Here is a 27,163-nt window from a genome sequence, read left to right as displayed (position 1 = left end):
AGTATCCTTTAAAAATAACTGTTGTGAGACAAACCATCAGAACTTAATTACAGCAGCAATGGAGGCTACATACACATACACTGGTCTGTTTCTCCACATGGAAATCTGGTAGCTGATGTAAAAGAACTCTAAATTTTGTCTCTTTTTCCAGGGTATCTTTGTATTACTAGAGTACAAGTGGTGCTGTGTAGCATTGATGCACATTATTTTCTTTCAATGATTAAAAAAATTTCTTAAATTTCTTTTTGTCCTATCAAATAAATGGTGTCAAGTAACTCTGGTTTTGAAAATGAACTGTGCCCTAATAGGCTTTTACATCAACATCCTGATCCTATCTTGAGGTTACCATCTCCTAGCAGTCTGAATGCACAATTTGCCCTATGCTCAGCCCTCATGAGGCCCCACCTGCAGCACTGTGTCCAGGTCTGGGAACCCCATCACTAGAAGGATGTGGAGCTGTTGGATTTAGTCCAGGGGATGGCCATGAAGATGATCATGGGGCTGTAGTGACTTTCTTATGACAAAAGACAGAGGGAGCATAGTTCACTTAGCCAGAAGAAGAGAAGGCTCTGGGGAGACCCCATTGTAGCCCTCCAGTACTTGCAGGAAGCTTGAGGAGGGTGACTTTTTACATAATCTAGTAGTAATGGGACCAGGGTGAGTAGCTTTAAACTAGAGAAGAGGATACATAGGTTAGATGTTCAGAAAAAACTCTTTAAAGTGGTGGGGCTCTGGCACAGCTGCCCAGAGAAGCTGTGGATGCCCCATCCCTGCAGATGTTCAAGACGAGGCTGGATGGGGCCATGGGCAGCCTGAGCTGGTGGATGGTAACCAGCCCATAGCAGGTGTTTGAGGTTGAATGGGCTTTGAGGTCCCTTTTAACACAACCATTCTATGATTCTGTGAATTAATTCTGTGATTCTGTGATTTTAGCTCAGTGTGATTCTGGTAAAGTTCACAATGTCCTCCGAGAGAAATTTTGGACAACTGGGTAACAGCTGTTATCTGCAGTATCTTCAGCTTCATGAACAGAGTTAGGACAGCCTGAAAAACATTTGGCAGTGCCTCTCCCGTTCTGCACTCTGGCTACCTGCACAGAGGTAGGGTGGGCTTCCCTTTGAATAAAAGCCCTCATAGTGCCAATGTGAGAGCTTGACTAATGTCAGCTGGATCTTGGCTAAGGTCTCATGCATCATCAACCTTTTGAGGACATCTATTCACAAATATTACTATTCTCTGTAATTCCTAGCATGGCATTTCTGCAGGCATCAGACTTTTGCCACTTCATAAGCTCTGGGCAGAGAGGTATTGCAGAACTCTAGAAGCTACCACCATGACATGTGGCTGTGGCAAGGTGGGACAGGGTACTGAGGAGATGTTTCAGCCTGACTGGGAGCTCTAGTCTGTGATGGGAACTGAGACATCATAGCATAGGGAAGGATGTAACAAACAATATACTGTTGAATGAATTTGACTGTTTTGGGTTGTTTTTTGTGTGTGTGTGTGTTGATCCATTTAGGTCACTGCCTTTCACAGTTGGCTGATGGATTTAGAAACTACCAGAAGAAACTCTTTATTAGGAATACTCAAACAGCAAAGTTAACTATCAGAAAACAGAGAAGGAAGATGCTTCCTCTTCTAAGAAATGAGATAAATTTATAGAGATGAATATACTGAAGATAAGGTTTTCTAATTGGGTGGTAAAAATTACTGCTATTTGTCCTTTCTCAGAATCTGTAGTGAAGTGAATGAGTTATTATTTTCAGCTCTTTGTATTATTCCATACAGCTGTGGGAAAAGACTGTACAATTAATGCGCACTCTTGAAACAAAATGTGAGGTCCAGTGACTAGATACGCTGAGGGAATAGTAGCACTCCACCGAATTTTAAATAAGACATTACCCAAGAAGTCTCAACCTATGATTCCTTTGAATTAGAATATTTATTTATTTATTTATTTATTTATTTATAATTATTGTTTATTTCTGACTGATATCTGCTTTGTCAGTTCACCTTATGAGATGAGGTAGACAGTGTAGATATACATACAGACAGTGTGCATGCATGGTGCAATGAAGCACAGGGTGGTGTTTGTGTGCTGAAAGCCACCCACAACACAGAGTGCTCTACAGCTCTGCTTTAGTAGGTCTCCCCAGCAGGGACACTGAGGTAAAGCAGACTCTAATAGTAGCATAATATCTGCTGAATAAAATCCTTGAGATCTGGTGAAGAAGTGGCCAGCCATTAATGATTTTTCCATGTGGTGCAGAAACTTAATGTTACCCAGTGTTCTGAGCGCAAGTGACTGTCCCATTCCAATGCAGTTTCTTTTTTCCTGTTAGACAGGAAGTGAAAAATATTAAGAAATCATGTAAGGCGGGTTAGGGAATCCAGCCTTTTGTGAATCTCAAACCATACTGAAAATAAATTTTTCTTTACTGGTAAGATTTAATAAGCTTAGATTAGAACTGAGGAATAGTGAAACTTAACTGTTTTGAATGTCCCAAACAGCAAACATGCAACTGCATGGTATCCACAGGAATGAAATGTGCAAACATACTTAGATCTTATCTTCACTTCGCCTTGACAGAACTTCTGCTGAGTGCAACCCAAGCACCTCTACTGCTAAAGCTGTTGAGAATGCCATTAGTGTTTTCTTATGTTGTTCATCTCAGCTTGTGGTTGCCAGCTATTTGCAGGAGGGTACTGGCTTCTTTGAGAAGCAGATTTGAATAACCTATTAGTTCACGTGTTGTTATTCTGCTTTCACCATGTGGGTTACTTGAATATAGTATCCAAAGTCTTCCAAGGGACAGTGAAGAGGGAAAAAAAGCAAGCCCACACAGCATCCCTTTGTTATATACGTCTCTTGGAAAGCCATGCAACAGATAGTCAAAACTGCATTATACAGGAGATTTCAGTATTTCTTAATACTGGTTGATGATCTGATAGGATCTACTCAGTCTGCACTTTAAAAAAGTTAATTAGAAAAGAATCAGAAAAATTAATGCAGATTTTAAAGATATTTGTAGCTGGACCAAAGATGGAGAAAATGCTTATGCAAAACTGGTGGGTGCAATGATGTTCTTGGCTGAGCGCAAGTAGACATTAGGATTGGAGTAAGATCAGCGCTTTTGTGAACATCTTCTCTATGAGTGTTGTTATGCAAATGCAACTGAAATGTGTAGGAGCAGAGGCATACAGTAGAGCATCTGCCCAGGACCAGCTGCAGCCCTCAGCAGGGCACAATGCCCAACTCCCAGACCATGCTTTAGTAGAGGTCCCACAGCTGACAGAGCAGAAAACCCATTTCCTCCATTAATACCAATGTGTCTGATTTTGCACTGAAGTAGATGCCCAGAGCACAAGCATTGCTGCAGAGCATTGTAACTTCTGGCAAGAAGACAGAACAAGCAGCTGGAGAGCCATGAATTCCTTTGGAAAGCATATATGTGCCTTTGACTTCATCTGCACAGAGATACACAAGGGTTCTAACTGGATATGGCTTTAGGAGGTGAAATTTGAAGATCCAGGCATTTGAATTGTGAGAAAGATTTATCTGGAATGTTCTGCACTTATTGAACAGAGCTGTAGGAAAATTTCTGAAAACTCTATCTTTAAAACAAAAACAAAAAGCAAAAAACACCAAAAAAACCCTAAGTTTTTTAATAGATAACTTTTTTTTTTTTTTTTTTTGTAGATAATGATTTAAATAGATAGAACAGACACGGGATGCTGTAAAAGGAAAAAACATTTGATTTCATCCCTCTGAGGAAGTTATCAGTATTTCAGTGTACAAAATGGAGATTAAATGATTGCTAGAAAGTGTGTGCATCCATCATCCCTTCTGATGAGTCCTCCACCTAACAAAATATTCAGAATCCCTCAGGCAAGAAAACCTAGCAAGAGAAAAAGAGGTGGGTAGATTCGAGTGTCAGTTTGACTGTGAACATCTAGAAAACTGAAGATAAAATTCCATATATGTGTCTTTTGACTGATTGCTGGATATCATTTGCAAAACTAAACCACTGGAGGAAGTTTGGTACAGTTGATGAAGGAAATACTTTTTTTTTTTTTTTTTTTTTTTGGCTTTTTCCTTTATTTCTTTTTAACAGTGTCTTCATTGCTTTATTGCTTTTTTTTTGAGACCTGGAAGTTAAGGTCAGTAGCAAAAAGAACTTCTCAGTTAACAGTATTTACAACGAAGACGATTCATGCATAGGCAGATGTTAAACAAATGATACCCCTGAAAAAACTTCTGTTGATTTTGTCAACTTACTGGGTGGTTTAAGCCATTCTGCTTCCTCGCAGCTATTACCAACTCTGTGATGTGCATTTCTGATACATCCCCCTCATGCAGAAGCCTCCCACTCCTTGGAAGTTAATCTCCCTGACACAGAGAAATTATGTCAAAGGAATCTCATTATACAATTTAGTTTGTGAAGTGACAGAAAGAAAATGTTTTTGTTTATTTCATAGTTAACCGAGTTAGCTTACAAAGTCCGTTTTTTTGGGGGGGAAAGTATACAAGCCTGCTGCTGATAGAAATCACAACATCTTCTTCCTATCACATCATGTGCTGAACATACAGCAGCAGCGATGTGAAAAGCATAGAGGAAAAAGCCGTGAGGCCCACCTTCTATGTATATAAATTACTAGGGAGTATGTAACATTTTCCTGCTGGAAGATAAACTGAATATTTCCTTGAAGAGGTTAGTAGGGTTTAGAGATGTCTGTCCTGGCTTTGGAAATTATCGGAATGTAATCATTTAACTTTGGAGTCAAGTATGAATTCCCCTTGGCACTAAGAGCTCTGAGTTATGTTTCAGGCCATGCCGCATCCCCAGTGTCTGTCTAGGACAAAGGTCCTGGAGCTGTGTCTATCCCTGCCCTCCCAGTAGGGACAGAAATGCCTCAGCTGTTTTAACAAAACCCCTGGTTGACCTTAGTGTCAGGAATGATCATTCCTTGGAATAAACAGTTTGCAAAATGACACAGCTAATGGTGACATCTCAAAGGTTCTTGCACAATTTCAGAAGGAGGAAGCTGGTGCTTCTGACTTTACCCAGCTTGGAGTCTTCTGGGAGAAATGTAACAAAGGAGCTGTTGACATTTGTGCTCAGAGTGGCTCATGATATACTCCTGGTGGAAGAAATACTATATTCTTGGGTTTCATAGCTGCACTTTGTGAAGCTTTTTCTAGCTGGTAATATTTGTCTTACTTGATTCCAGCTGGAGAGACAACTCAATCACATCAGGAACAGTGCCAAAGTAGAAACTGTGCTCCCCTTGGAACAGGAGTCTAAAGACTTTGTCCTGATGCAAGTTTAAAGCCCTCTGATAACTCTGTGACAGGGGTAATATTATTTGCTCTGGAATAGTTTCTGATCAATAAATGCTATCATATTTCATTTGTCACCTCAGTCAACAAAGCACACGCACAGCGATCTTGCTTTGAGGCATGATTCCATGGCAGATTGTAGACAATTTCCCCCCCAAGAGAAACACTTGTCCCTATGTGGAATGGGCAACACACACAACTGCACAAGAGCTTCCTTGAGCAGAGCAGACAAGCAACAGGATATTTGTTGGTAAAAATAGTCACCATGTCTTCCCATGGAGAATTCTGATTAGAAGAAGGAGAAAATGGCAAACGCAGGCACTGACACAAGTGTGGGGACCTAGAAAAGAACAAGGATGGACTTGGTGTGCAGCACATAGGAGGCTTGTGCAATTATTCCTCAAATGGGAAGGGAAGGAGGCAGCAATGAAAACCGGTAGAGATGATTTGTCATGGTGGATTTAGAAAAATGATAGGAGATGTAGGTTCAAGCCCACTGAAAGGCAGTTGTACTAACCTGACAATGACAAAAGCATAGATGCCTTCCCCAGTGTTTAACTTCTGGAGGAATAAAGTGCAGCTGCAACCATGCTGTACTTCATACACAAACAGAGGCTGTTTGTCTGCTTCAACTGTTATTTGTCTCCTTTTCTGTCACACTGATTTTCTTCTTGTTCTTCCTCTTCCTTTGCTCTTCACAGGCAAAGTAGCTGGTGAAAGATGGGTTCACACATTGAAGTATGATGCTCACTAAGACTTAACATCCATCCTGAAAACAGAAAATCACAGAATCACAGAATCACAGAATTGTAGGGGTTGGAAGGCAGTGTGAGGCTTCTTTCTCTGCTTGCCTATGCAGTGAAGAGAATTACTCCAGTTGAGTGGGTACCAGAGGGTGGCATGTTGCTGCAGTGTCATTGAAAAGAATGGATTTCTCCCAGATCTTCAATCATTTGGCAGAGGCCCTTATTGGCTTGGCACGCTGAAATAAGTTTTTTGCTCAGCCACGACTGTTCTTCAGGCTCTGTAGATATACTGTGCTGCTCATTCAGGGCAGATATCCCAGCTCCAGCATCTCCAGGTTGACTCTAATGCAGGAAAATAAAAACAAATAAAAAATAAAATAGAATAGAATAAAATAGAATAAAATAAAATAAAATAAAATAAAATAAAATAAAATAAAATAAAATAAAATAAAATAAAATAAAATAAAATAAAATAAAATATTTTAAAAAAAATATTAAAAAAATAAAATAAAATATTTTTTTTTAAATATTAAAAAAATAAAAAGTGCAGTTGGATCATTCATAATGCATGGATCTCAAGAAGATGGAGATATTTTACTTTCATTTCTCCCTTGCTCACACAGTGCAATGCACAGGGAGATGCATCCATTCAATGGACAACAAAATTAATCCATTTCTTAAACAATATTTCAAATAAAATATCATGTCTACAGATCATTAAAGAAGCTTGATGCAGCCCAAGTTTCTGTTGTGCAGCTGTGCTTAACAGTGAAATGAAATATTATGTGGTGATTTAGGTCACTTTTCTCCTGACCTGTGCAGTTTTGGCAGAGATCAAAGTAGTGCTGCAGTCTGCCAAAAGGCTACTGTTTTGAGTGGTTTTCTTGAGAGTCGATGTAGTTTTCTTGCCCCAAAACAACGCTGGATGGGTAGTGATATTTGGATGCCAGTGCCATTCGAAGGGCCTCAACAAATGCCATAGGTTACATCATAGTTCTCAAGGATGCTAATCTCATTTTAAGACAGCATAGGGTCATACTGTAAATACACAAACAAAAAGGAGAAAAGCTTTACTTTTTGAGAGATACTTCTTACATTATTATTATTTTAACCAATACAAACATGGGCCTGTTTGCAAAATATGTTTCTGTCTTTGGCCATGTTCAGTTCTGTTATTTCAACGTGCTCTGAACAAGGGAAGATACCCTGAAATTAATGCTATACTTTTTCCTCAGCATTTCACACACACACACACACACACACACACACCAACAACAACAACAGCAACAACAACAAACAAACAAACACATAGGAAGTAACTGTACCCTTAGGGAAAAAAAAGGGGGGAAAAAAAATGAACCAATTGTGCAGTGTGCTATAGGTGGACAGTAATTCTATTATTTAACAAAAGGCCTGTCCTGGCAGCTTCTATGTGTCTATTCAGTAACACAAATATATATGTGTTAGAAAGAAATGAGGAAAATACAACTGGACAAAAAAAATTGATGAGAGTTTTTTGGATAGGAAAAAAAGGAAGGAGAAATCTTCCCTGAGCCAAATTAGTCAAACAAATACCAGAAAAGAGTTTCAATATAAGAAAAAAGATGCACTGTATAAGTAAAGTAGTTACGATAAATAAGAAAGTGTAAGTAAAGGAGTTACAAGCCAATGGAAAAATGGGCAAGTTCTGTGAAATTTGCAATGCCTTTGTCATTTCCTTATGGTCAGTTCTTGTATGCTCTTCTTCAAGGGTGATATGTTTGTCCACTACAGTTTTGTTTCTGCTGGCAATTTTGCTGAGGGAAGAAGTTTGTCTGAAGACAGGAAGAAGGGTTAGTTGCAGGGAAAATATCCCTTCAGTTGTGACCCAGAGAATAGATATTTCTAAGCTAAATGTGTATCCCAGTCCTCTTTGCCTACGAGGAAGAATTTGCTCTATAAAGAGATTTTGAACATCCATCTTTTAGTTTCCAGAGCTTCAAGAGCCTGTAACAAAGAGACTTAACATAAAGTTAGGATCTGTTTTGCTGAATGGAGCAGGATTAGGAGTTTTGACCTGTGAAAATTTTGAATTGGTCTCTGGGATTGCATCTAGAGATTGCAGAATGTCTTCCAAAAGAAAGCCACATCATTTATAGGCTGTAGTTAGTTACAGAGAAACAGACATCTTCCTGTAAAGTAGGGACCTGAGCTATCAACCCTGGTAATGGGCTCAGTATCCAGTCCAGTCCTTTGATTTCCTCACACAAAGAGAATGATTAGCTGACGGCAAACAGAAAACACGTATTTCAGAGGTCTTTGCCCTTCAGTGGCTTGGATGTGATCATTGTCGTGACATTAATATGAATAGACTGATTCACTGTTTGTCTCCGTGCCTGGAAGATGGTATCTTTATCAAAACATATTTCCAGTTCTCAGAAGAGTGTTAAAAATAGCAAAGGTGCTAAACTGACAGCAGGAAGCAGACTTTGTGGATCATCATTTTGTATTCCTACTTAGTTAACTAGATTGGCTCCTAAAGGATGATGTGGGGAGAGACTGAGTTATGTTTGTTGCTTTCATGCATGCATTATACTTGTTAAGACTGAAACAACCTCATCTGCAAAGCAAGAAGCAGCATTGTTCAGTCCCAAAGGCAAATCAAAAAAGAAGCTATGGTTCCAGGAATCAGAATCCTTTCATTAGTTCCCCATTCGGGTGTTCAAATTCATCCACTGGTTCTCCTTCAGAGCTCAGATTCTTATACCTTTGAAGTCGTGTTATGCTGTAGAGTATATTACTGCTCCAGAGCAGTGACATGGGGTTCAGATCCTGTGGCAGAACAAGCTCCTTTAGTTTGGGACTGGAAGGTTGAGGTAAAGTAGACAATAATAACAGAGTATGGCATTGGTGTGCTGTGGTCTTCATCGTCTTTCTGTAATTGAAGCAGAAGTTCCTGGAGAAAATGGGTAGAAAATTACTGGAAGAAAACTGTATCTTTCTGTGGGTGGCAACTGCTGCGTTCCAGCTGCCCACAGCTCTTCTGCCTAGCTGTTATAGTAAGTGATTGCTTTGGAAAGCTATGCTAAATAATCATCTTTATTTTGCAAGAACCATGAGATCCTTGTTTAACATGTTCGGCAGAAAAAGGTTGTGCAAGGGAGTACTTGTGGTTGTGTGGAAATGCTTGAAACCAAAGAAACATTCTAGGGAATTTCTTTCTACTTTTCAGGTACTTTGCTGGACTTATGCTCACCACAGAGCAGAGCTGGTCTCAAACCTTAAGGGACCTGGTAGAAGAGTGCTGGTTTTCCACCTCTGGTTGAAAATATTCCTTCTGGTTTTTCCTTTCTTTCCACTCAATTGCTCTGTTTCTGTGAGTGCTCTTACTCACAAGTGAGCAGGAAGAATTTTATTAAAGTTACAATCTTTTTTTACCCAGAGCTGAAGCAGGTTTTTTTCCTGTAAATACTATCTCAAGGAGCTCCTACGTATCATGTGGCTTACCTCATTTATACTACCTGCAGAAGTATACTCAAAACACTCTCCATAGGCCTTTCTTTCATGTAACACTTAGTAGATAATATAAATAACCTGAATTAGAAATTGTTTTTTGCTCTACATTAGGAAAGCCAGTAGAATTTAGAGTGTTTTGTTTTTGTTCTTTTTTAAGAATTTTCTTTTTAGGGATTTAAGCTTGATATTCACTATCAAAAGCTAGATGGAAGGAAGATTTTAATCAGGGTTTTCCAAAGGATGACAGAAGATTAGGTCTTTTTCTTCCTAACAAGCTGGCACTGAGGAAGTATGCACACCCACTGATGAAACACCTTCCCCTCTAGTGAAATTCAGTTCCATAGTGATGGAAGACCTCATGGTATTAGTGACTGTTGCCAGAACACCCTGTTCCCCATCTATTCTCACTGGAGTCCCTGTGATCAGCTATTGCAAGCTGCCTGCTGTCCAAAAGGAAATGAATCCCCCTCTTTGCCCAACCCCTCCTGGCAACAGAGAGTTTTGTATATTTGATTTTCAGCAGAATCAGATATTGGCTTCAATTTACTGATGGCACAAGGCAGCACTGTATGCCTTGCAGAGCAAGGTGCTTGGTGGTTAACTCAACTTGGACTGTCATCTTGCAAGAGCACTTCTAAAGATCAGCCCTTTCTCACATGGAAGGATACCTGGGAAGCCCTCAGCATTACCAGGATATAAACTTGCAGTTCTGTAGTGTCACTATGAGCGGCTCGTCATGGTCTGATATCAGTGGTAGCATGCACACTCTGCCAAACAAAGCCCAGCAAACTGCAAGAGCTCAATACTGTGCTCTCCATCCTGTGTGGTGCGTAGTTGTCTTACAGTGACTACAGTCTAAAGATGGTGTAAATCTATTATTTCTTGTGGCTGCAGTGGGGGTGCATCTGCAACCAAGGCCTTGTCGCAAGTGTGTCACAGATGGTTTTGGTGGAAGAGGAGATAAATGCTTGCCGGATCAGTGATGCATCCCACAAAGTTCGTTCTCATGCTTGGGAAGAGCATGCAGTGCAGATGTGCAAACAGTGACCTCATTCTGCTCGTAATAAAGACTGTGGGTGAATAAACATAAAAATCCCAATCATAAGGTACTTGAAGTACTACTGTTTGGGGTTTTTGGGGTTTTGTTTTTTTTAAACAGTTATATTATTATTTAAGGATTAATAGAGTGGCAAACTGATGTCCTTCAACAGAAAGAAAAGGCTAGAATAATATAAACAAGCCATAAATCCTGAGCAAGTCTTTGTGGATAATTAGTTTTTCCTGCTTTTATGAGCCATCACCTCAGGAATCTTTTCCCCAGACAGTTAGAGAACATCTTGATTTCATCAGTGTCCATCTACAGCACTGTTGAATATGGTTAGGGCTGAATGTGTTCTTCCTTGAGCTTCAGCTCTGCTTGTGCTATCGTGCTGATAAGTGACAAGAGAAAAAAAGCAGGAACATTACAGTTGTTTCTTCCTGAAAGAACACAACGGTGTATCTCTACAGTGACAGTGCAAGAGTATGAGAAACAAAAATTCATGAAATCCAGAGTTTGATCCATCTGGACTTGGGCTTTGAGCATCAGTTTAGTTTGCATAAAAGTATTACACACAGCAGTTGGGTCTGGCAGTGATACTGTTGTTACCATAACATAACGACCCCCTGGCAGCAACTAGTACCTCATCATGTTAAATTTTGTACAAGCATGGAACAGAGAGCCTGTCTCTACCATGAGGGCTTGCAAACTAAATAAATTTCCCTATCTCCAACAGCAGAGAAGTTGGAAGCCACATCAGGATAGTTTTGTAGCTCTGTATCTGCCATGTGTTGTGAGATCCAAAAGGGCCACCAAAGAAACAAGAGTCAGTGAACAGCAGGGGTGGAGGAGGATGGAGTTTTTTTCCTCTTTTTAGATGACCTTACATAAAATTAATATTGTAAAATTACACACTGTGAGGAGCACAAGCCTTGTTTGCCAAAAATATAATAGCTTTCAAACTAGATTTTTCTGAGGCCTCTAATTGCTTTTCTCATGGTGACTCTTTGATCTCCTCCTGTGGGGGCGTTTGTAGAAAGGTGTGGGACTGGCCTGAGCTGTGGGGCTCAGAAGACTGAACACAGATCCCTTGGATTACTTAATTGTGAAGGATAACTGAAAGGCGTGTCACATCAGTGTTAATACACAGAGGAGTAGGATAATTTGTCACCTTAACTGTACCTGGAAGCAAATAAGCAGCACTATTCTCAGGCTCTCCTGCCACCCTTAGAAAATCCTTGGGTCTGTTGTCAGTGCACTGTGGGTTGTGATTGATTGATTACCCTACCTGTAGATGTCTGTCAAGGTGTGTGGGTCAGTTATGCTCAGCCTTGCATCTAAACTGTAATATTTTGCCGTCCAGGCAGAAAGCCAGACTGCAGGTAATGGCACAGTCATAACACTGTAGCTGGCTTTGTGTGGAAGATGTACATAGTTCACTACCAAGCCAACAATTTTTTTGAAAACGTGAAGGGATGAAAAACCCTTCTCTTCTCCAGAGTAAACAGCCCCAGCTCTTTTGGCCTGTCCACACAGGAAAAGTTCGTCATCCCTTACATCATTTTTGTGGTCCTTCTCTGGACACACTCCATCAGCTCCATCTCTCTCCTGTACTGAGGACTCTACATCTGGATGCAGTGCTTCAGGGGACGCCTCACCAGTGCAGAACAGAGGGGCAGGATCAGCTTCCTCACCCTGCTGACCATGCTTCTTTTGATGCAGCCCATGATTCAGTTGGCTTTCTTGGCCTCAAGGGTGCATTGCTGACTTATGTCCAGCCAGCCATCTGCCACTCCCCCCAGGTCATTTTTGATGGGGATTCATTCAGTCCTTTCATCCCCTAGCTAGTATTGTTAGTGAGGTTGCTTCAATCCAGATTCAAGACCTTGCATTTGGATTTGTTGAAACTTACGACATTCACCTGGGCCCACTGCTCAAGCCTGTCTAGATCTCTCCCCATCCATCAGGTGTGTTGACCACACCCCACATCTTGGTGTCATTTGCAAGTTTGCTGAGGGTGCACTTGGCCTTAGTGTCAACATCATTGATGAAGGAATTAAAGAGTATCAGTCCCAGCACTGACCCATGTGGGACACCAGTTGTCACTGATCTCCATCCAAACATTTGTACATTGACCACCACACTCTGGATTCAAACCTGCAGCTGATTCTTCATTCATTGGACAGTCCATCCATCAAATCTACATCTTTCCAATTTGAAAAGAAGGATGTTGTGGGGTATGAAGTCAAAGGCCTTACTTTGACTTCTTACTTACTTACATCTACACAGGTAGATGATATCAGTGGCTCTTCCCTTGTCTACCAATGCAGTGATACCATTATTCTTTTTACTCTTCTCAAAAACAGGAGTGATGTTGCCTTTTTTCCAGTCACTGGGGACTTCACCTTATTGTCATGACATTTTGAATATCATTGAGTGTGTTGGCACTCTCCTTTACACTCTAGCTGAAAAAAGGCAGTATGAACTCTGTGTTAAAGTAACAGACCATCTCCAAGAAGGTTTGCTAGTAATGAGACCAAGAACAACATACTCTGCTTTACAGGCTCAGAAAGCCAGCTCTGCTAAAGTGAGGCCAGACTCAGAAACAGTGGTGCAACCTGCCACTGGGGACAGATCAATTAGATGTAGTTAACTTAGCAAGGCATGCTTTTGCTTTCCACATTCTCCAGCACAAAGGCTGCCTCTGACACTCAAAATGCCAAATTCTGTTCAGTACAGCTTCCATTTCGACTGAGCTCTTGGGAAGATGATTACATGTCACAATACTTCTAGATGCATGGAGAACACAACTTGCTGATAACCTCTGATAGGGCAGGAAGAAGCTGGGCATTCAGATTTGTTATGCAACCCACAGTGTGGTGTCCCAACTGCTCCTATTAATGAAGAAAATGTTGGGATGCCTTACCGATAGGTATGACATAGCAGTAATACCTCCCATGTACTGCTAAAGTTCAGTACTGAGACATGTGATCCTACACCTGTCAGATTAAATAACCTTTAGAGCAAGCTGGTTGGATATTAAACTCTTTTATGTGCTGCATAGGCAAGATGCCAAAGCCAAGGCTGGGTAGGATTTTTAGCATGCATAGATCACATACTAAGCATGCTTTTTTTTTTTTTTTTACTTTTTGCCAAGCAGATAGACATATCCACCCTCGTAGTCACGACTGCATTCATCATATTTGTTCTCTGGTCTCTCTGTGGTCTCCTGTTGGAGTAACATGACTCAGTGGTGAGTGGGAGAAGAGGCTGAAACCCCACAGCGCTGTGAGAATGCCATGTCCAGCCAATATGAGACTCAGCAGAGATCTTATCTTCCATCTGGAGAGGGGTAGTGATGGCCCCTGAGACCTGGGTCAGTCTTTACAAGGCTCAAATGAGCTGGATCCTCTAGGCTGGTTATGATGAACCCTGCCCCTTGCTAGGGGTTGTTCAGAGTCTGTTCAAAGATAAATCTTATCCAAAGCAGTGATTTGCTTCTGAGTTTGTGTATAATCTTATTTGCATCACCAGATTGAAAGGCTTCTGATGGCAGAAACGCAGCAAATCCTAGACTCATGACTGCATATCCCTGTGCCCATAGGGATGTTTGCCTCCTTCTTTCTTCCTGCTGTAAAACAAGGCAGTCTTTCCTTCCCAAATGTAGAGATTAGGACTCAGACACACAAGCAACTGCAATTTGTGTTAGCAGATCCCCAAGCATCAGACTGTCTGAGCATCCTATTCATGACCATAGTTGGACAAAAGCTTAAGGAAAGGATCTTAAGCTAATAACAGCATCTCACAGATGACAAGAAGTGCTTTCTGGCAGCAGAGGAACTGCTTACAGTCCAGCAGCTCAACCCCACCCTGCTAGAAGGAGATCCAGTGCTGTACCACACAGGTCAGTATGGACAGCCTTGGTGCCAGCAGGCATGCTGCCATGCTCACAAGCAGGAGACAACAATACAGTAAAAACATTTTGATGTGAGACAGCAAGACGCTGAAATCATTGTCTAATCCTTCCAGGTTGATAGCATTAAAACACAAAGCCCAGCTTTGTGTATAATTCCTTCTTCTGGGTCCTTTCTACCATTACTTTGAAAATAATTAGCAAAAAGTTGGATATGAGTCAGGTATCAGAATTGGTGCTGTTATTTTCCCAATGGCTCTAGACATTGTTCTGTGCTGGCTAGCAAGACCAGTTTGTTCCCTTCCCACAGCTGAAAGTCTAATTTCTTCTTCCTGCATCATCTTCTGTGTCTTGGGGAAATTCCTTGAAGAGGGGATGTCTGTCATATGTGCAGTGAGGGAAAATCTGTCCTGCTCAAATCATAACCTTTGGAATTCTGATCTTTTTTACTGAGCAAAAAATAATGTTTGTAGATCCTCAGCAGGCTTAGATGAAAAGGATCAGATTTTCAGATTGTATGTTTTGGACTAAATTCTTGTGGTTTGTTTTTCATTTCTTAATGGAAGGATTACAGATTCCTTAATGGATGTTGTAACATTATCAGTACCAGCTCTATAGGACAACATCAGCATTGCATAAGTGTTTTTCTGCTCATTCAGCATCTGTTTGCTGTATAAAATGTCCTGTCATGTCATATCTTCCAGACAAAAAAAGGGAGGCCTTTGCAAAAAATACTCAAACTCCAGTGCATGGAATGATCTAAGAGCCTGACACCCTTGATCAAATTCTAAATGCAAAGGAAAGTGTGACTTTATTCTGCGGCCTATGTACAGTTTCAGTTCAGATTTGAGAGGAAGGAAGACATTACCAGAACTTTTCATACTTCAGGGTCTCATTATGGGGGATTATCCAGACAAAAGTTTTGGTGGGTTAGACCTGAGCCACAGCTTCCAGAGACCTAGGAGGATTAAGAGAAATGAGAAAACTGCAGGTAAAATTTAGTCTCTCCAAAACTGCATTGATAGTTTCAGTTAAGTGGAAATTTCAGGATACCAAAGGAGCCATGATTTCTCCAAGATAATTTTGTCTCATAATCTCAATGAGACATTTTTTCTGTTGTGTCCCCTTTCAAAAATGCTAATGAGGGAGTTTTTCAAAAGGAAATTCCTTCCTGTATTCATCACTCTTCATTAAGAGCTGTTGTTCCGGGAGTTGTGCCACAGCTTTGTTGTATGAGATGCATGGTGATTTTAATTAAGTAAGAGGTCATTTTCTGTATGAACCATGGTGGCTGGATGTGGTGACCTAGGAGCTGTAAGTGCTCAGGGCAGCTAAGTTTTTGCTGCAACACTATGGTAGTTGTTGTCTACAAAAAGGAAGTCTTTCTCTTCTTGAACATCTTTGCCCTTTATAGTTACAGTATGATGTTGGTAGCAGGCTCATGGCAGCTATTAAATACTTATATCCAGAAGCCCTGAGCAGAGTGAATCCTACAGGGCTCTGTTTGGGTGAACTCCTCCTCTGGTGTTCTCAACAATGACTATCATGGTCTCTAGAACTGTGTATAAAGTGCACACAGGCACTGATCTCTCTTACATGGCAGATTAGCAAAGGAGAAAACCAACATTAATCATCGCACAGGGATGACCAACCTGTTAGACATCTAAAAAGCTACAGCATTTCAGAAAAATAGAGAAGATTAATTTTCTAAGTGTGCTTTCCCCAAGAAAATCCAAGCAAGAAAAGTTACTCTGCATGCAAGTGACAACCTCAGTATGAAAGTGGGTTGCCTACCAGAGACAACTGTTCCTTTGCCAGAAGCACTTAAATTGGCACGTTTTTGTTTCTTTCAAACCACTCAGGTCTTGCACATAAGCAACTCACTTCTCTGACATTCATGACTAGAGAAAAGGCTGCAAATAATACAGGTGTATTTCTGGCCTAAGGGCGTCTTTCTTTTTTCACCTTGGGGGTACAGCTGCCTGTGGTTCTACACTTCTCTTAGCAGGAACCTCTTTGAAAGATGAGAAACAAAATATTTCTGTAACTTCCAGACCCTCCTGCTCACTATCTCACTATGGTCTGTCTCTGAAATGTAAGCCTATTTTGTGCTCAAACCATGCTAAGATATTTCTCCCACACTATGGCATGCTGCCTACCTAAATCGATACTTGTGGAGTAATCTCCAGTTTTAAACAGTCTGCAGTTCCATAAGACAGGAGGTGAAATATTCTTTTTCCTCTGCTTCTCATACCTGTGGGAAGGGCAAGTATGAGGAAGACAGCTAATCCCAGGCTTTACCTTTAGGTGGATTTCATCTGCTGCATCTGAGCTCCAGTTGTTCATGCCCAAATAAGCCACCTGCTTGTTTCTTGGAGTGATGGAAACAGGCACAATTCTTTTATGAGATATGTGGATATATGGTGGATACATGGAAGTATACATCTCATATTTCTCCCTTCCCTGTCTCCCATAAGAAGCTTTCCAATATATGACTTGTTTGTTCAGATGCAAGGAGGATGATCCACCAAGGTCCCAGGAGTTCAGGATATTTGAAATTGTGAATCCGTGTTGTAGGCAATAACTTTCCTGTACAGGAAGACTTAAAATATGGGTCAGGGTGCCCATTTCTTAGGAGCTACTCAAGAGCACAGAGTAGAGAGGCTTCCTAAGGTCAGAAGCTGGACTGCAGTACACAGATACAGATAAATCATCCCTGGCTCGTGTTCAGATAGAAGGATCTACCTGTTGGCCATAGATTTCTGGGGATAAGCAGAGAGGGTTTTGCAAGAAAAGGCAAACACAAAATTCCTGTTCCTAGAGAGAGGAGATAACATAGGCTAGACAGACTTCCAGCTTGCCAATACAGAGGCTGCATAACTTCCTATCACAATGAAATTTCCTCTGAGTACAGCCATGTCCAGCCTTGGCAGGATGGTGGGTTCCTATGTCTTGTCCTGGCGATAGGGGCTGGTTATCAAAACACAGCAAGGACTTTGCTGTCAGTCTCTCAGGTATGTACACTTTGCTTTAGTCCATCTGAGGACAGTAAATTAAACTACAATCTGAGGAAAGATTCAGCTTCTGTGAAGGCACAAGGAGGCATTTTTTAAAATTATTCTAATAGTAGGCAGAAAAGATATGAGAATCCAGATTCTCCTTTTCCACAGGTTCTAGATCCCCTTGAGCTGACAACATAAAACTGAGGTGTCAGAAGTGTGTTCCCATACTAGCTGTCCCAAAAATCAGTAAGATTTAAGTGAGCAGGGAATACTACCTGGAAACTGTACAGAGCAGAGAAAATAATTCCTTGCTGAAGAAATTCACGTAATTATTTGAAGATGTATCTCTGTGACTGCTTTCCTTGCTTTGAAGTAGATTGTAACTTTCCTCTGCATGTCATTTTTCATTGCATTTGTTGTGCCTTGGCCCAGGAAGTGGGAGGTCACTAACCTCCATCCCTTCCTCTTTGCCTGACTGGATATGAAAGACAAAGACATCAGGAAAGCTTTTTGTGCAAATGATTAATCACCCCTCAGTGCTGTGCTGCCCATCTCCTCTGGGGTCTCAGCATGCAGCACAGGACCCAAACCCCATTGGGTTTGTGTTCAGTCTGTTTTCCATTCATTTTTCTGCTATGCATTTTTCTATACCTGCACTGTAAGCCATAGCCTGCCCTTGGATCTGGGCGCGATTCCTCAGTGAGGTCAATTAAATAGCGCTCAGTTTCTGTGTTGCTCTGGCAGAGCGCTTTCTGCACGTATCTGAGCTGGCTTGAGCCCAGTAAAAACAGGTGCTCCTGCCAGCATGAGTAGAGCAGAGGGCTTCCCCAAGGCTTCGTTGCCCCAAGGATTGACATGGCTATAGAGGTGCATGCTTCTCAAACAGCCACGAGTCTGCAAGCTGCATAATCTCTGCATTTCTTCACATTCTGTGGAAGCAAATTTCTAAGCAATACCAGAAAGCACTTTGCAATGGAAAATTGATGTATTCTGTGACTTCAGTGTCAAAGAGAAGCGTTTTAGTATAACATATTTTTTTTTGAGGTCTTATGTTTGCTTCAATTTTTTGTTTTCTTTACTGGAATGGTTTGGCATGTCTGACACTAAGCTCTATATTATTTTGATCAAAAGTAACATGAGCTGTCTTCACTCAGGCAAAAACTCCCACATCCCACCTCTTATAAGACCACGAAATAGGTGGTATTAGCACATGCACTATAGAAGGACAATCAATATGTATACTTCCAAAGTACCCTGTCACCCTCAAAAACATTCTTTGAACCTGATGTAACTCAATTTTTGAGGCATCCTTTACAGTACCCCTTTTCTCTGGCTGTGACCAGGTTCCCTGAAAGCCCTAGCATCTTCCAGCACACGCAGAACCCTTGGATGGGGATTTTCAAGGCAGACGCATGCCTTGGCTCTGAATCTGCTCCACTTGGTTTCATTGAAGCCCCTCTATATCTTAGAGTGTGTGAGATACCTATTTGCTTTTTCCATTCCAGTCATGCTGTAATAGATCTCCATTTTATCTCCCTCGCTTTCTCTTCTACTCTTGATTTATAGATTATCAGCTATTCTTGTTTTTAGTAATTCAAAAATGGCACTGGACACAGTGCCATGCAGCAATCACTCTCTTTCCAAAAACAGGAGTCTCCAAAAGGGAAATAAACTCATGGCTTCTGTGTTCTGCTTTTGTCATCAAAAGTGGACTCCTGAATACAAATCTCAGTTTTCACAAAGTAGATTTCAAGATGTGAGTCAGCTTGTCCTTTGACCTGTGTTCCTTTCCCATCATTTGGGTCTGTGAGTAAAAAAGTCATGTACTTTCACTTTCACATGTTCTTAGGATTTTGGTCAAGAGAGGGATGTAAAGTTAGAGTCTTGTTTTACTTACAAACATCCCAGATATTCAAAGTTTCCTTGCTGTACACAGAACTCTACCATACTGTGAAGGTAACTATCCATGAAGAGCACTTGTATTCCCACAAAAGCAGACCACCTCAGAGAGATACAGATATTTTGTAATAAGTAATTTTGTAATACTGTAAGTGTAAAGCAGAAAAACTGGCCTCCATGATCATTTTCACCACCTCCTACAAGTCTGGTTTTTATAATCTCTTCCCTTTCTGGAAAAAAAAAAAAAAAAGAGAGAGAGAGAAAAAGAAGCATCTTTTTGTCTGCAGAATAACTCCAAGGAACTGGGTCTGTGTAACCGATTGGCACTCCGATCTACAGCTTTCAGTAGCATCCTAAAAATGTGCACAAACTTTACAGCATCCCATCCTATTGCTCACTTGGGATTTAAGTTGGTGTCTCCCTCAGCCCTACATCACACCTAGCGATCTCTCCCTTGCCTTGCAAGCTTCACTTGGGTTTTTGGGTAATTTTGTTGTTTTTCCTTGGTCAAAACTGAAGCTGCTGCTGAGAAAACTTCTCAGGTGGGAGACCATGGGCTGGCATAATGATGATGGAAACCTGTGCAAAAGCAGATTGAAATGTGACTTATGTCCCCATAGGTTCAGGTAACACTTCTGTCATGGTGAGAAGTTTCACACCTTGATTTTATTACAGAAGGATAGAATGGCTGAGGCTGGCAGGGTCTTCTGGTTCATTTCTTGAGGGTGACTAGCACCAACAGGTGGCTGAAGCAATGGTGGAGTATTCACTGTGTTGTCAGAGAGGATATGTATTGAAACAGAGCTGTTTGGTGTGAATCTGTTTGTTTCAAGTGCAATACTTTCCTAGTGCTAGGATCCATAGTAAATCAGAAACTTAATAGGCATGACTGGAGAAAAAGGATATCTAGAAGTAGATGAGCAGAATAAGGAGGGAGGAACATGTACAGGCTCAAGCACAGAAAAGTACTTTACAGACTGCTCAGTTTAAGTATGTGCTCAGCATCCTCATGCTTTAAATCAGATCCTGAATGAGAATGAATATCTAAATCCCTGATGCTGTTTTTTGTGAGACTTTGTTAGCCTGTCTTGTCTTTTCTCACATCTTTTCATAGCATATCCATACATACCAGTAACATGTATAGTCACAGATCTCACTGAATGGGAGAAACCCACTATTGCTGAGCAACCAAAAGGTGAGACGCTGTGACAGCTTATTACCCATGCTGCAAATCATGCAACCTTCAGAACAAAACTACTTTTGCCACCATGATCTTTACATTCAGCCATGGTACAAAATGCGAACGGGTGGAGGTATGTGGTTAGACCGAGAGCCAGTGAAATGGTTTTGTGAGCAATATTCCAGTTTAACTCCACATAAGGCTGCTAGTTAGTAAGTAGTTCAAGCATCTTAAAGCCTGCTGTGTTGTTGCCTACAGGGAAAATACTCTAAGTGCTTTCCCTTTCTCACAGAGAAAATAAGTTTCCATCTATGTTTTATAAGGCTGTCTTGTCACATCCATTATAAGGCCTGACACAGCCAGCCAGAGAAGGTACAGTAGTGATTTCCATCACATGTTTTAGTAAAAGAGCTTTTTTGCAGGGTAGAAAACACATATACATATGTGTATCAATAAGCACACTGAAATGTAGGTCAGTTAACTCTGAAGATGTAAGTGCCTTATGCTGGCCTGTGGCACACATGATGTGGGGTGTTAATGCCCAGATACATCAAATTCAAACATTATGTTGATCTGTTCAGCTCAGCACAAGTACTAAAGAATTTCCCTTACTCTGAGAATATTAGGCCATTAACTAGAACAGGTTTTGTGACCACTTTATTCCAGCCCTTGGCTGACCACTATTTGAGGAAATAGCAGAGAAATTACTTCTAGGCTTTTGATCTCTGAAGTACACTGTTAATACTGTAGACTGAAATAAAAACCCCAAAAAACAACAAACAAACAAAAACAGAAAGCTCTGAAGTTTACTGGAGTGTTTTAACCCCAGAGCCATGCAATGTTCTGCTCCGTTCAAAAGTGCAGAGAGAAGAAGGGGATTGGAGAAGCGTTCCTTATTGCTATCAATTTTATATAAAGAGTGGATTTAAAGTTGCATAAATAAATTTTGAATGCCTATGTATACACAATGCAGACTGTCTTCTGCAAGTACAGAGCAGTGAGATTTTGAGTTGTCAGCTGACAACAGGCATGATTTTTGACATTTTGGTTGTCCCAAAAGCCATTTTCCTGTTCCAAAATAACTTCAGCAGAATATTTTTATTCAGCTATTCTTAAACCTTTCAGACAGTTATATGAGTGTGTGTGTGTATCTCTACACATAAAAACAGCATTTAAGGCCATGCAGTGTATTACAGAACTATCTGGCACATGCATCATTTGAACCCTTTGCCTCTTCAGAGTTCATTGACAAAGGCATCTTATCCCTCATGTCTTGGTCTTCAATTGGAGTTGTCCAGGCAGTTGACTCCATGCTTTGAGAGAACCTATCATTAAAAGTTTCATGATCTTCCTTGTAAATGTGGGTCTTTCACTCAAAATGCATTGGTTTGAGGTCCAATACAAACATAAATCATTTGCGTATAAGTGATATCATATGTCCCTTGAGAATGAGAAGTAAAGACTTGAAATCCCTAGAAAGTGGAGAATTCCCAGTAGGACACCCAGAAGTGGGACAGAAAAATCACTCTGGGGACTTGAGGAATCCTCAAATGTCTTCAAGCCCAACCTCACAGCTACTGAAGCATTAAAATAATAAAACTGTATCCTGGTGTGCATCAGACCCAGCACCAGCACAGGACAAGGGGAGGGCCTGTCCCACTGTGCTCAGTGCTGCTGCATGCGGGTTGGAGTGCCACAATTCAGAAACAACATGAAACTATTAGAGACTGCCCAAAGAAAGGCTAAAAAGACAGTGGAGATTCTGTAGGACAAGATGTACAAGTTGCAGCTGAACAAACCCTTGGTTCAGCCCAGAGCACAGGAGCTTAGGAGATACCTCATGGCAGCCTGCAGCTCCTCACAGGATCTCTGCTCTCTGATGACAGTGACAGGGCCTGAGGAAATGGCTTGGAGCTACATCAGGGGATGGCGGGGGGATCAAGGAATGGCTGTGCCCCAGAGGGCAGTGGGCATGGCACAGCTCCCCAGGGCAGTGGGTATGGCAGCTGCTGCAGCTCATGATTTGGGTTTGCAAGGTGCTGTGTGAAGTCGGGAGTTGGATCCCATTGTCCTTATGGGTCCCTTCTGACTCGAGGTATTCGGAGATTCTGTGATTCTGTTTACACCTCTGGGAGCATGAATCTGATCTAAGCTGGGTGTAGGTGAAGAGAAATGGTCTCCACAAGGTGTGGAAGACTTGGCTTAGGAAAGGCAATCCCTGTATGTTTTGTAAGGAAAAGGGGTGGAGGAGGAGAAAGACAGGTAGATCTCCTGAAGCAGGTGGGAGAGCCTGCTGCCCTGCACAGGCTGGTATTCTTGTTTCTGGAGGTGACCTTAAAAATCACCAGCTGTGGACATGATAACGTTTTCCTTGGAGCTACTCGGTCAGCCCCGCCTCTGGTAGCTGGCACACCCAGCTGCTAGTGCATGTGGGTGCTTTGGATGGGGCTATCTGTCCCATTTGCACTTCAAATAAGCCCAGTTCAGTCTGGTAACCTCACCATCTACCTTCTGCCCTACTGTCCTCTGTTGACCTTGCATATTCCTGGCCCAGCATCCAGGAAAAAAAAAAGTGCATCCATGTCCCTTTAACTTCCCTCCGACCTGCAATTTTTTCTCTCCTCCTCTGGGACTGTGCACGCTGTTGCTGCTCTGTCTGCCGGCAGCCAGTGAGGAGAATTTCTCCTGGTGGTGAGCAATCGGTGTGTCGGTATAGCAGCCTCCCGGCAGACAGCTCCAACAAGCCAGCAAGCAGAGCACAGGTGAAATGGGACTGGTGGCATCTGCACAGATGTGTGTGGCTGCCTGCACGTTCTTATAAATCTGCTACCCTTAGAGCCTCCATTTCTCTGACGATCTCTCTCTCTCTTTCTCTCTCCCTCTCTCTCTCCCTCAAATTATTTTTCCAAGGAGAAAAGGAAAAGGCAGACGGAAATAGAAGGCAAGAGACAACAGCTTGAGGACCAGATACTTCAGCTGCAGCATTTCAAGGTAAGGGATCGATGCCAGAAAGGATGGACTGACTGAATCTGTTCATTATTAGAGATGCAGATCACACGTCGGAAAGCTGGGAAGAGCCCACTCCGACATGAAGCAGCTTTCACTGCTGGAGCCTGTCTCTTGCGATGATCAGTACTGCCTGCATGTTGCTTTATGTGTTTCAAGCCCAGAACCGTGTTGCAGAGATGGAGCTGGTAGGGTGTGAGCTCCGGCAGCACAGCCGTGCTGCTATAACAGAGTGCTGCTGTTTATTATACATAATGACAAGACACCAGTCACTGCAGGTTGGGTGTGCACTGTATGGCTTCGGCAAGCACTTTCTGTCTGCAGATAAGCATTAGATTGTGCTGGTACCTGTCATTAGTTGTGTCTGTGTGTGTGTTAGAGTATGCATGTGTGTGTGTACAGATCTTTAATTGTAGGATGAAGTCGTTAGGAGTACATGGGAAAATATATGTGCATGCACATGCAGGGAGGGTGCTAATGCAAATAGGTATGTCTAGATGGAGGGGCACCTTTTTAACAGGGTGGCAAGTCATTCCCATTTCTGTTGGACTCCATGATAGCTGCAGATAACACCAACTGAAAGCCATCCTGGTTATTTCTATCATCTGACCTTCCTGTCAGTAGCAGTTTGCCTTTACACTTAAGTACAGCAAAGAGAAGAACAGAATTGTATATACAGTCTTTCTTGTAATCAGTGTGCATTTGTGGTCAAATCTCATTAGATTTGTTCTGCAGGGGAGCCTAAGGAATTCAGTAATTAGAATATCTCAGAAAGATGACCAGGACTGGACAGTTTTTCCTTGCAGCATGTCAGCTGGGTTGTGATTTAAAAAAAAAAAAAAAAAAAAAAGGATATTTATAATTGTAATTGTATGAGCACCTGCGTGGGGATGTGCTGTGCTGAATGTCTCTTCTGCCTACGCCTGCACTGGAAGATCAGGCTTCCAGCTATGCCACAGGCTGGATCCTTCCTCTGCATCTCCTAAACCTTACCATCATGTTCCATAAACTATGCCTAATTTTCTGGCAAATGTAATGCAATTAAACTCAAATAATTGAATGCAGCCCACACGAGTGCACTGTCAGGTTCACTGTAAGCCTACAAATGGCACATATTGTCTCTGGTGTCATCAGAAATATGACTGAATTTCTGTGGGGTAGCAGGAATTGCCATTTCATTCAGGTGGCCCTGGGCCACAGACAAGGGAGAATTTCTTCTTACCAGCATAGGCTGATGCAGCAGGGTAGCCTTTCTAGCGCCTTCATGATGCTTGCTTGCTTTCTTTTTTGCTGCAGAGCTCTTCCTTTATCATATTAACTGTTTGCAAGCTAACTGAATTAAGCTTTTCATGAAATCCTTTAAGCAGAACCCTTTGGGAAGCCAGTTCCAGCAACTGCTCTTCTTCATCTGATTTCTTGTGATAAAGCTGCGACTAAACTGCATTTTATCATCCTCCTCAGGGAAAAGCCAACCCCTCATGGTGGTGGAGTGGGGTCAGCTGGAGCTGGCTCCAGTCCTACTGTGATGGTTACCACTTGTCACAGTTCAGGCACTCTGCATGGATTTCTTGACTAATACATGTGGAAATTAACTAAATCCCCATATTAGTTAGTTCACAGCCTGGAGCAAAAGTGGTAAACACACAGGAAGCAAAGGGTAGATCAGGGCACAGACTTTTATACAATAGCTTCCTCAGCTAAAAGAGTGGTTAGGCTTAAAGTCTGCAGTCCTGGGTGTGAGGATGAGCATTGAGCTGTGATAGGAAGTCCTCAGCCCCTCCATTCAGTCTCTTCACTTGTCATCTGAGGAGAAACGTATGGCCATCAGTGAGGTGGTCTTGGTGACAGCTGCCCAAAAAGCTGCCTATGTCACCTCACTGGAATTCTAGGATTCATCCTTAACTGCTGCAAGGGAGCACAGGTCCCTTGTGTCCCAGCACAAAAGGGAGCACCTCCCTGCAAGCTGTAGGGAGGACAGCTACCCCAAAGCTTTTTTTAAGAAAGGAAGAGAAAGAGGCACTGGCCAGAGTTATTTCCCATTCTTCATGGAGACTTATCAAGTAAAGCTGCATTATCTTCTTGTACTTTGTTCAGTGCAGTGGTTGCTTATTGGAAACAGCAGAGTGCTGGCCAAACTAGTGCTTGGCCTGCCAAGCATTTGAGAAGCTTTTTGTTCTCCCCATCTCCCCAGGTCTCTCCCTTGCCTCACTCAGGTTGCTCTGAGTTTGGCTCCATGTCTGCTGGTAATGTTGCCTCCAGACCAATCTCAGCCTAAAGTAAGGACATCCATCTTCCTTCAGAAATGCTAGGTAAAGCATGGTTCATTTCCTGAATTGTGTGAATTGCAGCTAATACAGAGCAAGACACAAATTCAGGTCAATAAGACCAGGGTTGCCTGGAATGCCCCTTATTATTTACTTAAAATGCTGTCAGGGTGTTAATGTCATTGTAGAGTGCAAAGACTTTGCATTAGTGTTCATTAAAATCAGCTGTGGAGAAGCCTTTGAAAATAATATCTGGGTTAATCCTGTGTCTGCAGTATCTGGGTTGATCCTGCAAAGTCTAACACATTTAGTTCACCCTAAGATATTTGTACCTGAATTCAATGGATTTGGTTTATTTTTGAATGCTACCAGAGCAATTTTCTCTTAAAATACACTGTGTGAAATAGCATGTTTGGTTACCTAATAAAGGATCTGAAAGCTGCAGGGGTTCTGTTAATTTCTGGCAATTTTGTTCGCATAGGAAAAATACCTAATAGAAATGATTTATTGCAAATGTTTATTCCAGATTGCCTACAGTGTTCAATTTGCTGATGCCAATTAGTTCTCTGGCAAGATGACTTCCTCTACTGCACATTAATTCATTTTCCCCTGTTACATACCCAACTTAAAATAAGTGAACTACAGCCACTTCCCTCTTGTCCTAGGCAGAACAGCCCAGCAAGCAGCAGAGGCAGCAGTTGTCCACCTTAAACCTGGACAAGGATTTTGGAAACACATTTTGTGGAGACTTCAGAGAACTAGGCTGGTGGTTAGTGGATGATGACATCAGGGCAAAAATGTTATTCCAAAATTAATAGCTCACGTGAATTTCTGAGCTATTAAAATGTGTAAACCTGACGTGGGAGACAGCCTAGTGCAGTGCAGACTCTACAGACAGAATTTCCTCACTTGACTGAGTTTCTAGAAATTAGGCATTTTTATAGGCACAGCATCCACATGGTGCTCCTGGGCCTTCTGGGTCCTCTGTTGAATGCCGGAGGTGTGTTTGTCTAAGTTACAATTAAATGCCTCACTGAGCAAGCCGTGGATAATGGGGGGAAAGAGATGCTTTACACCCCACTTTTTTGAGACTCTAACAAGAGGTGATTCACAAAATCCACCTTTTTCAGAACACTTTCCAAGTCTATGGAAACTGGAAGTGTTAACAGCTTTGTAATAAACAAAACAAAACAAACAAAAAGAAAGGAAAAAGGGCATCCTATGCAAAGTTAGTATCTGTCAACGTGATGTAGTTGAGCAGCTCAGGTGAAAAAGCCA

The 27,163-nt window shown here is 41.7% G+C and overlaps 1 protein-coding gene across 14 annotated transcripts in view; it reads left to right on the top strand.

Moving 5' to 3' along the window:
* PALM2AKAP2 (PALM2 and AKAP2 fusion) overlaps positions 1-27,163 on the top strand; it is a 234,159-nt gene that overhangs the window by 17,901 nt on the left and 189,095 nt on the right. For 12 of the 14 annotated variants that reach the window (XM_085530238.1, XM_015849811.3, XM_032441519.2 and 9 more), the window contains exon 2: positions 23,526-23,606. In XM_085530238.1, coding sequence (XP_085386364.1) covers positions 23,526-23,606 — 81 coding nt within the window. Of the gene's footprint in view, positions 1-23,256; positions 23,378-23,525; positions 23,607-27,163 lie in introns of those variants that run through there. The other 2 variants (XM_085530240.1, XM_085530239.1) reach the window with 1 other exon arrangement.

This window comes from Coturnix japonica, chromosome Z, assembly GCF_054131305.1.
Source record: "Coturnix japonica strain WE chromosome Z, WE-NBRP24, whole genome shotgun sequence".
Taxonomy (NCBI): Eukaryota; Metazoa; Chordata; class Aves; order Galliformes; family Phasianidae; genus Coturnix; species Coturnix japonica.
Note: the sequence above shows the minus strand (reverse complement) of the source record. Positions and strands in the feature narration are given on the sequence as shown.